Here is a 12,185-nt window from a genome sequence, read left to right as displayed (position 1 = left end):
AATAAAATAATTATCTCTATTTCTTATACTAAAATAAATTATAGTCCCAAAAAAGAAGAAATAAGTAAGTATAATTTTAATGATATTTAATGCTAAATATACAATATAAAAAATACTGATACGCACTGATATACACTTACATACTCGGAGTAATTAACAACGGAGATGCCATGTCTAAAATTTTCGGTACAAAATATACTTGGTCAAGCAGTTCTTGTCAGTACAAAAAGGCGCGAAATTCAAATTTTCTATGAGACGATATCCCTTCGTGCCTACATTTTTCAAATTTGCCGCCTTTTTCTACTGACGAGATCTGCTTGACCAAGTATAGTCTGCCGTTTTTTTGCGGGGGAGGGGCACATCAAATGTATAGGTACGTCATGTCAGATAAACGTCAGTCCATACATATGGTTGACAAGTGGTTGACCATTGGCCGCCTATTTACGACTGAGGGGAACGCCTGTTAATGGCGGCTCCATTGTTAATTACTCTGAGCTTACATATGATGGTACCTCGGAGTAATTAACAATGGAGCCGCCATTAACAGGCGTTCCCCTCTGTCGAAAATAGGCGGCCAATGGTCAACCACATGTCAACCATATGTATGGACTGACGTTTATCTGACATGACGTACCTATACATTTGATGTGCCCCTCCCCCGCAAAAAACGGCAGACTATTTTGTACCGAAAATTTTAGACATGGCGTCTCCGTTGTTAATTACTCCGAGGATGGTACTAATCAACCCTACAAAACTTTCTCAACTCCAAACTCTACAGAGCCGCATTGTAAAAAGAAATGTCTACCCATCCTCCTCTGACATACGTCCGTCTCACAATTTCTCATTTCACCGTTCACTCGTTTAGCAAGTTACTACTTACTGCGACAAAGTCCCATCCAAAACACAACTGCCATTTTCAACTTTAAGATCAAAGAAATAAGGTTGAGATTGTAATGAAGAGAAATTATACAACTTGGTCGCTTTCTTCCTATACTTGTAATATGTATGTTTCTTATTTTACTGCATTAAGTTGGTCAGTTGGCTAGTGGGTTTCCAAACGCCGCGCCGAGCGCTCGTCAGAAAAAAAAAGATTAAAAAAAATAATTAAAAAAAATGCCTAGACTTAGGCATCGGTATGTGTAGTAGTTTTTGTTTTTAATTTGCGCGGGATTTAAACGTCACCATGACAGTTGGGGAGTGTGTTTTTCGTGTGAAATGTTTGGTGGTTTTAGTGATATTTTTGGACATTTTTGGCTGCGGAGCTATTGAATATGATAGAGGTAAGAATATTTTATTATTTAAGTATTTTATTTATATAGTAAAGGGGTATTGATGTGACTTAAAATGATTAAACCTTAAAACAAAAAAAAAATAGAAAGAAAACATACGGGTCAAACTGAGAACCTCCTTTTTTGAAGTCGGTTAAATATAACAACAGGCAACAAAATACTCGAAAAACTTGAATTAGCCGATATAATATAATATATATTTATTTTATCTTCATATTACATTTATATTTGTGCCTATTAATTTTAAGCATCAAGTTTAGTTTTAGTGTTCTTTACATAACCCCGCACCAATTATGCTTCTCTGTTTGGCCTAAAGGTTGACTGGTAGAGAATGCCGTGTAGCATTAAGTCCGCCTTTTGTCACTGTATATTTTTTACTGTGCAATAAATATAAATTAATAAATAAATAATATTTGAAACTAAAAAAAATACTATTAAAAATGTTGACTTATGCTTATACGATTTCTCTCACCCCGAGCAAAATAAACCATGATTCTCTTACCGCACTGGGCCACCTGACCTTACCTAATTAATTTAATTTATATTCCAACTTAACTGTGTTATAAAAACCGGTCAAGTGCGAGTCGGAGTCGCGCACGAAGGGTTCCGTACCATTACGCTAAAAACGGCAAACAAATCACGTTTGTTGTATGAGAGCCCCAGGGACTTATTTTTCTGTTTTTATTTATTTATTTAAAATTAATTGCACAAAAGGCGAACTTAATGCCATGAGGCATTCTCTACAAGTCAACCTTAAGGCAAAGCAGATTGTTATTATTTGTTGTTATTGCGGCAATAGAAATACATCATCTGTGAAATACATATTATAGTATATACAGGGTGCTTCCTGTAACAGGAGCAATAAATTAAACTAAAGGCTGTACTCCTCAAACTGACCAACATTTGTTCAGCAACTTTTAAAAATTATGAATCCTTTAGACTTCCTCTTTTTCATACAAAATAAATATTGCCTTCAATGTACGCTGACATCAGTGTGTTTGACGTTACTTGTCATGCTTTTAACATAACAAAATTTGCAATACATTGCGTCTTAGAATAAACTTTAAAGTGTAATAAAAATCAAACCAGTTTGAGGAGTACAGCCTACAGTTTAATTTATTGCTCCTGTTACAAAAAACACACTGTATTATGTCAGGTTAAACCGTATCAGGTTAAAAGCCCTCTCAATCACTTAACTGTCGTTTAATTTATACCCCATTAGTTATCAGTTAACGGCAGCTTACTCACTAGTTAGTTATTTAAACTTTTCATTACCAATGAACTGGAGCTATACTATCGTTTAACTGAGGGAGTTGATGACAGAGTCAGACCAAGAAAAGTCTGCAGCGAGTTCGATAGCCCACGCAGTGTAAGTGTTATTTATACGTCATAATTTCGTAGAAGTTTGACGTTTAAAGCAACACTTGCACTGCGTGGGCTATCAAGATCACGGTCTGACTCTAAGTAAATATGTATGGTCATGGTTAACTATTAGATTGTTTATATGCTTTTTTACATAAAACTTTTTGTATTAATTAATAAGAAAAAAACAACAAATTCTTATCGATAAATTATTTGACCTAATTAAACATAAAGTAAACTTGAAATCGTAATTCAGGACCAAAAAAAGTAAGACAATGTTGCAATTATTTGTTTGTAAAATAGTTAATTCCTTAATAAGCACGCTAAGATAATTTATTTATTGGTAATTTTACTCCTACGATTTAAAAAAAAAGTACTTTTATTTACTTATTTTTACATATATACAAGACGCGCTAGTAAAAAGTGCCATATTATCTTACTTCTTTTGGTCTTGAATTACGATTTTCAGTATAAGTAATAATGTTTATTCAACAAAATCAAAATGTTTTAATTATATGTCAGCCGATATAAGTCAGTCGATATTAATAAGATAATTAGTAATATTAATATATGTTTTCTATGTATTTAAGTATTTGTATATTATATATATCGTTGTCTGAGTACCCTCAACACGAGCCCAAGAGCTTACTGTGGGACTTAGTCAATCTGTGTAAGAATGTCCTAGAGTATTTATTTATTTTATTATTTATTTATATTGATAGATTTCATAATTTTATACAAGACGATACCTAATCTCGAAATTAATATTGTATTAAAGAAAAACTGTTAATAATAAGTAAATTTTTCACAATTTAATATGACAACATTAAAAATCCAATTTCTAAGAAGTTAGTAACCTAGTTCAAATCGATATTAAAAATTTAAAATCACAAAATATAAATAACCAGAACACCTAACTTAATTATCACATAATTTCATTTCACCTAATTAAAGCCATAAAAACTATGTTAAAAAGGATACGTGTTTCGATTATGTCATTAATCTCAATTTAGTCCAGTAATAAAATCCCAAGTAGGTAGCAAGAATATGTGTTAACAGTCTAAATAGGTATGTCACCCCGGGGACCGATCCGACGTCCCGCTGCGTATACGCATATTAATAGACTATGGTCACAGAATAAATAATAGTACTAGGTACAGAAGACTCACTCTCTAACAAAACGCGTCTGTTACGATCAGCACAGATATGGCAAACCCCAAAATTGGGGCCGAACGGATGTACTTTTAGCTACCTGTAGCAAAGCGACGAAATCGCGGAGTGAGACACGCCTGCTATGGTATAGGTAAGGGGCATATTCAATATTTTAAAATATGATATAAATATTACCAACGTCAAATTCTTACCGGGTTCTTATGATTCTCGCTATGGAAAGAAATAAACTGAGTTCAGAGTTTAAATAAGACTAGTATTTTTATGTTTGATCTTATTGTTATTTTTTTTTATTGAATTAACACATAACAACTCAATATTTTTATAGAATGATAATTATTACATAAGTAGATTGTTCTGATAATTACATTAAAACTATGATACATTTGTGGAACTATTCAAAAAGCTCTGCAGAATGAATCTTGAATTTACCAAAAAAATAAACAACTTTCGTATGAGGAATATGGACGGTAAAAAACTGTACCTAGAGTCAGACAGAGAAAAGTCTGCAGTGATTTTGATAGCCCACGCAGTGCAAGCGTCATTTTAAACGTCAAAATTCTATAAAATTATGACGTATAAATAACACTTGCGCTGCGTGGGCTATCAAAATCGCTGCAGACTTTTCTTAGTCGAACTCTACCAATATATTATTTCAATGAGCTCTAATAGCTCTTTTAAGACGAATGTGTAGGACCCGCGCTTTTCATACAAACGTACTCAGTCCTCAGTTTTCTTTCTGATTTAACATTATTGAAAATATTTTGACACCCCTTATTGTATATCAACCACAGCTATGCCCCTACGTTTGATTTTTTACGCATTTTTAATTATTATAAGAGTTAGAAGCATTTAAAAGTTTCGTATAAATAAAAATATCGAAAAAAGTCAAACGTATATTTCGTTTTTTTAGCATTAGAAATAAGGTAAACAATCTTGATGTGTCTTTTAATTGAAAAACACATTTTAAAATTAAGTTATGGCCAATATGTAACAATTATGAATCTAATACGATCATTTATATTCTTCTGCTTTCATAAGTAATAGTTACTGACTTTTAAAATGTGTTTTTCAATTAAAAGACATGTCAAGATCGCTTACCTTCTTTAAAGTTCTTTCTAATGCTAAAAAAAACTAACTATAGTAGGGCATAGCAATGGTTAAGTATACATCCAATTATGTAAAAATATTACTTATAAAAATATAATAAAAACATTATATACTTATAAAAATATTAATAAACGTCAATATCCAGAGAGGAAAACTGGGACTACGTTTGTATGGAACAACGGCCTTCCCCTTTTCTGTTAAGTTAAGAAATCATCCCAATGTAAGTTGCATCCCGATAAGTGCGAGCGATATAGTAGGACCAAGCTAACTCTGCAGGCATTTGAAATGTCAAAATGTGGCAACGATATTATCAAAAATGACAAATTTGTTTAATACTTAAGTCAGAGTAAAGTTAGCTTAAGCGGACTGTATCATATTTTTTTACATACAAATATACCTTAATTCTCTACAAAGTACAAGTCGTAAGTAACAGGACTTTTTAATGTTCATATACATGTATACACATTTTCATCGTATCTCAATGGCATAGAGATAAAAAGTGTATACATGCTTATGACCGTGACCGGCAGCATTTTTTATCCAAAGGCATTGCAAATCTACTCTAGCGTAAATTACCAGTGAATGGTTCATTGAGTTTATAACGTTATTATACTCTTAAACTAATAACGCCTTATAAATCTATGATTATACTATTATTCTTACTATGTACAGTCGACGCCAAAGATATACCGGGTGTGGCCTGTAAAACGAGCAAATAATTAAAACATAGATTATACTCCTCAAACGGTGACACATTTGTTCAACAACTTTTAAAAATTATGAAGTATTTAGACTCGCTATTTTTCATACAAAATAAATATTATCTTCAATGGACGCCATCGCCACGCCATAACATTGTGATTAACGTTGCTTGTGAAGCCTTAAATGTAGCAAAATTCGCAATACATTGCGTCTTAGAATAAACTTTAAAGTGTATTAAAAATCAAAACACAAGTTATTTTAAAAAGTCGCTTAACAAATGTTTGTCAGTACGAGGAGTACAGCCTACAGTTAAATTTTTTTGCTCGTATTACAGGCCACACCCGGTATTATGTTGACACTTTTGCCTTTGTAATAAGACGAAAAATGTAAATAGTTAATTAGTTATATCTTTCACGTCGACTGTACAGTCACCACACGGGATTGTTATGGCATTTAGGGTTCTTGTAAATTGGAAATTCTATAGCCTAAGTATTGAACTACCAATTTATCTAGGACCCTAGATGGCGCAACAATCGCGGAGCGTGGTGGTACTTGACTAATATGTATACTATAGAAGCGGATACTTACAGTGTGCTGGTGTAAAAAATTGTGATCTGAAATAGATATCATACATACATACATACAGATAATTACGCCTATTTTCCGGAGGGGTAGGCAGAGACCACGGATTTCCACTTGCTACGATCCTGATATACCTCTTTCGCTTCCTTCACTTTCATAACATTCCTCGCTCGCCGGTTAAGGGTGCTCTTGACTTGGCCTTTCTTCGGGATTTCCCCAATCTGATCAGAGAAAGTCCGCCGAGGTCTGCCCCTTCCAACTCTCACTTCCACTTCTCCCTTATACACTCTCTTTGTTAGCCTTCTTTCACTCATTATTTCATAAACTAAAGAAAATTTTCAAAGTCCGGTAGTCGAGGCGGGAATCGAAGCCGCGTATTCAGCTGACGCGGCTAACTTCCTGACCACTAGACCCGGTTACGGCGATACGATATCCGTCCCAAATTCTCTGGTGTATGCAATTTTTAAAATGCTAGGCGCTTTTTAATTTAGATCTGCTGTTTAAAGGTAGTAAAATACTTATATAGTAAGTATGTTAAATAAATAAAAATAAACTTAACGTAGAGCTTAAACCGAAACAGTTTGAAACTGAGAGATTAAAAAAAAAACTTAATGTAATGAATGTATTTGCAATTGCTGATGACTTTTTAAAAATATCCATAAAATAATCCCAAATTAAAGACCCACGTCATCCTGATAAATCGAGAGTTGTAAAATGTTACAAAAATTATAAACCCCTCAGACTAGTATCTATCATATTGATACTAGTAAAGAATGCACCGGGATTCCTGATGCGACCTTGGCCTCCTTTCCTGTCTATTTTTTAAAAGAATATAATGATGGGTTATTCTCCTTTCATATCATTATGGTTTTTGGGAGTATCCATTTCGAATACCGTAAATGCACACATGTAGGAGCATCTATGAATTATCATAATCGGATCATCTTTCCGCGATTCCATCTTCACCACTTAAAGTGACATTCCATTTCCAACTGCAGCTGCAATACTGTTCATTTTGCCATGGAAACGCGTCGCTGTCACTGTCAATTTCCATAGTAAAATGAACAGTATTGCAGCTGCAGTTGGAAATGGAATGTCACTCTTAGAGGCAGTCCTCAACTGTTCGTTTTTCCAGAAACTTCCTGCCTCGCACAGCTATACAGGCCTATTCGGATTTCGAGATAATCACAAGATCTTGAGACGATTTAGAGATCAACTAGATCTACATTAGATATCGACTACATTTGACTTGGATATCTAAGTAATAACTTGTCGAAATCGTTTAAGAGGACCCCAGAATCGCGGAAACGTCAAATTTTACATATCTATCTTACAAATATTTTTAAATTATCCATATCGTAACTTGTTGAAGTCTAGTAGAAATCTAATTCATTTTCCGAATCGAGCCGAAACTGTTGAATTAACTGTCGCCCGCGGTATTTCCCGACCGATACGATACGACCTTCAAACCTTCAAGAACTTCCTTCTTGCAAGGCCCTTGCAATCCCTCTGGCGTTACAGGTGTCCATGGGAGAAGCTAATTGCTTACCAATACCATCAGGCGATTCGTCTGCTCGTTTGCCTTCATCATGGAAAAAAGACACCGCCTATTGTTTTACTTTTCCCATGTATAATTTGAGTATATTATTGAGTACAAAAGGTTTACGATGTGTGAAAAAAAGAGTTATATTGCCATACTAATTAGCAGGTGAAATTGTCGCTGGAGTGTATCACTTTAATCACTTTGTTTGCAAACGATCGTGAAAGTTCAAACACACGTGTGACCACACCACCACAGGTTAACAAAATGTTAGCTGTGGTTACGGTTACTTTCTAACTCTATGGTAGTTAGCATTAAATCCAGACGGGACTGACGAAATCAGTCGATTTGTTCAGGAAAATAATTGGTCAATCTCATCTAGCGTCCACACGTACACAAATTAAATCACCAATTTGCATTCTACTATGAAAATTGGCATTTTTGTGTCCGCACCTGCTGATGTGATCGGGTAATCAAATTGGTATTTGCGTCCGCACGGCCCTGTTCGATCGGAGAATTTCATCAGATTGGCGAAAAATTGTCTCGTCTGGATACAACTTAATAGGGAGTATTACTGCAATGTTCTGCCGCCAGAGTGCAGCACTAGTGCACATACTAAACTATAGAGAAACTTATACATACTAGCTCTTCATTTTTTTGACAAGTGTTCACTATAACATTGATGCATCAAGGCGGTTTGTTTACAGGTGACCTACCGCGAAAAGCGAAAATCTAAATTTCATTATCTGCCTCTCTATCGATCGAATAGGCAAGAGTGATAGAGAGGCAGAAACGGAACATTTGATTGTCGTGTTTCACGGGTGGCCATGTGATTGAGCTAGTGACGCCCTCTACGCAGAGTTTCGTGTAATATTCCCTATTTTGAATCACGGTTTCACGGTTTAATATGATTTGTAACAAAAAAACGGCACTGGCATTTAAAACGATAAAATCAAAGAGAATAGAGAATTTAGTTATTTGTTTCACTCTGGGGAAAAGTTGTTGTTTAACCGCTCGGGCTAATATTGATACCCGAGCAAACGTAAGATTTCAAAATTGATCCACGAGCGTAGCGAGTGGTTCGAAAAATGGAATCTTGAGCGTTGCGAGGGTTTCAAAGCACGAGGGTTAAACAAAATTTGCCCCCGAGTGAAAAACAAAATTTTTCACCACACCAACCCGAAGCAAATATTAATATGTAAAATATCAACAAATCTAACTAAATCAAATCCAAATGAATGTTATTAAATATTTATCATCCAAAATCATCATTTAAAAGTCAATTCTACCAGAAAACGTAAGAAAACAAATCAAAATTTGCACTTGATTACTTTGCCTCACATGTGAATAAAATGCAACTTTGCTATCAGTTTTTGAAGTGCAAAGTAAGCCTTTCCGAGCTGGTGTGGTGGAAAGAGTATTTGTACTGTATTATTATCATGGGTGTCACAATTGGAAATCTCAAGGGCTTATTATAAATGTACCAAGGGCTAAAATATTTTAAAGAGATTTTATCATTGAGTCATAAGTCATAACAGGACAACAGATAACACTCTGGAATGTCTATCTGTCTGTTTGGTCACGTCAATATGAACAGCTGCTTAGGATTAGATTACTGGGCAAATGGGTCATAAAAGGTTTTAGAGGCTTATGAAATATTTGGTAGGTAACGTAGAGGTGAAAGAGGTGTATATTTTTGAAGCTTAACACAAATATTGTCTAGAGATTTCTTTTAGCGATATTACAGAATTTCCTACGAGTATAAGGGATAGGTTTTTTTTAGGAATATTTTTCTCACGCGTTTTTTACAAGTTACAATAATTTACCAAACTGAAAAAAAACGTGTTATTTTTAAAATATTCTCCTATATTATGCACAAAAACGTTCGTTAAATTTATCAAATTATCAACAACTAGTGACCCGCCCCAGTTTAAATATAAAGTAATTTTTCCACTTTTTAATTTATTCTATACTCTGTACCTTTAGGTAAACAAAATCTACCTTCAAATGGCTCCTTAAGCCAGTTGAGGGTAGATGAAAACATTACATGATCAAATAATGTAGGTTAAAGTCAGGTCGTTCAGTGACAGATCCAGGCGGTTTTGTATTTGGATGGTTAACTAATAAATGTTATAACTACCCGAAAATGCACAAATCGTTTACTTTTATTAAATATCTAAAGATACAGACTATGGTACTTAGTAACTCAAAATATAACAATTTGTAAAATGCAGATCGCGAAGGGTATTAAGGATACTTTGTTTCCTTGTATGCCACGAGCCAACCGACCACATAATGTGGTCAGTATGAATATTTATACCTCGACGTAACTGCATCTCAGGTCAGTGACCCGGGGCCATATGGGTACGGGGTGGGTTTATTGACCCTTTCGGTCATTTTAACTCACATTTATAGACGGGTCTAATGCGAATTTTATTCAATTACCTTGATTTACCGACGTTTCGACACAGGTTTCACTGGTCGTGGTCGCGGCTGACTGATGTCCCAGCAAAATGTCAAAACAGAGATTTGTGCAACTCCCCGACGAAAAGTGTATGGAAAAGTTTGGGGTAAACATCACATTTTCAAACCACCCACCACGCATAATGTTAATTATTGTCAATAGTCCGACACTCAACACTCACAATATCCACGCACCTGTCCGAAGATTGATCCTTTGGCTTTAACTTCTGTATCACTGGTTCCCAAGTTGGCAATAAGTTCCTTTCGGTCATTTCATCCTAGTTCAGGCATTTGTAAACCACTTGTCTCTATATAAATTCTTAGTCTTTAAGAACAACCACTGTACTATACTTTTCTCAATAAATTATTTGTATTTGTATTTGTATTTGTATTTGTATTTTTATTGCAATCTTTTATTTTACTTGCCCTGTTAGTTACTGCGTTAGTGTGGGTCAATCTTGGAAGCTGAATTCGACCCGCTTCCCGTTTTTAAATTGAGCTAAAATATTGCATACATAATATATGTAAATCGGATGACAATGCAATATTATGATGATATGGAGCTGATTCTTCAAACTAAAACTTCACTCTTGACACTGACATATCTAAACCATATCGTATCTAGCCGTTATATTTGATGTATCTTAAAGTTCGAATCCGACCGTAACTCTATTGAGTTAATGCTGATCTTGTATATTTATGATATGTAATGCTAAAGTCATCGAGACCAAAGACATCAAGTGAACCATCACTTAAAAAGCAACAACACCACGTTTCTCAGCCAAAATACATGCTTCGGGCCAAAATACCTGTTCCGCAAGGACCGGCGACCCAGATGCCGGGAAAGTGCCACCGTGACCTCAGCTCGCTCGAAATTCGAGTCATGATGTGATTTATTTGACCCTCTGTTAGGGTCTACCGCGAACAGCGAAGTTCGGAAATTGCGGATGTATTTCTATGTCACTCTAATTACGCCTTAATTGGAGTAATAGAGAAAGATGCCCGTTTTTTTGAACTTCGATCGGTGTTCGCGGTAGGCGCTGACTAAGAGTGACATTCCATTTCCAACTGCAGCTGCAATACTGTTCAGTTTACTATGGAAACGCGTCGCTGTCATTGTCAATTTCCATAGAAAATGAACAGTATTGCAGCTGCAGTTGGAAATGGAATGTCACTTTAATACAAAATGGTTGAAGTAATGTTTTAAAATTTAATCAAAAATTTTCTAGAATAATTTACTATAAATCGTAACAAACTTTGTGAATTTGATAAAACATTTAAAATATTAAAAAATTAATAGGTCTTTTAAAAATACGAAAAAAAAAACATTTGAAAATATGTAAGTATTATCAAAAACAATCAATTGCTATAAAATATAAAACCATAAAAAAATATTGAAGACATTTTTGGCACTGTACAGTCACCTGCAATAATATGTTACTCTTCGAAGGCCGCAAAAATATGTGACACGTCCTTACGGCTCTATAAATAAGATCGTGTCAGAAATTTTTGCGGCCTTCGTTGTGTAACATATTATTGCAGGTGACTGTACAAGTGTAAAAATATGGGTGATACCCAAAAATATGTCCCACTATTATACCAGCGAATTAAGAACTATGGGACATATTTTTGAGTAAGTTATATGTACCCATATTTTTACACTTGGCTGTAAGATAAAATAAAACATCTATATATGATCAATAAATAAATAAAAATAATAAATAATCTCAAGCATCCAATGTGTCCAGAAATATTTGAACATACCTCTATTGTCTTTAACATTAAAATGCATGACAGATATTTTTGAGCGCCTTCGCTGCTCATATAATTATAGCTGATAACAACGGTAAACACGGAAATAAGCATTTCTAAGTTTCTCTTCGAAAATATGAACGGTACGATAACATATTGCGTAATAAATATATTTCATAATAAATAACTTTGCATGCAAATCTATGTTAGAAATG

General features: G+C 34.5%; 1 protein-coding gene across 1 annotated transcript in view; it reads left to right on the top strand.

Annotated features, from left to right (window-relative positions):
• Positions 1 to 966: 966 nt before the first annotated feature.
• Positions 967 to 12,185, top strand: part of LOC134677129 (serine protease filzig) — a 39,756-nt gene continuing 28,537 nt past the window's right edge. The window contains exon 1 of the mRNA XM_063535588.1: positions 967 to 1,280. Within this exon, the coding sequence (XP_063391658.1) occupies positions 1,184 to 1,280 (97 nt within the window). The 5' untranslated portion in view covers positions 967 to 1,183. The remainder of the gene's footprint in view (positions 1,281 to 12,185) is intronic.

The sequence above is a fragment of the Cydia fagiglandana genome, chromosome 25 (assembly GCF_963556715.1).
Source record: "Cydia fagiglandana chromosome 25, ilCydFagi1.1, whole genome shotgun sequence".
NCBI classification, from domain to species: domain Eukaryota; kingdom Metazoa; phylum Arthropoda; class Insecta; order Lepidoptera; family Tortricidae; genus Cydia; species Cydia fagiglandana.
The sequence above is the reverse complement of the archived record's forward strand: the minus strand, read 5'-3'. Positions and strand labels throughout refer to the sequence as shown.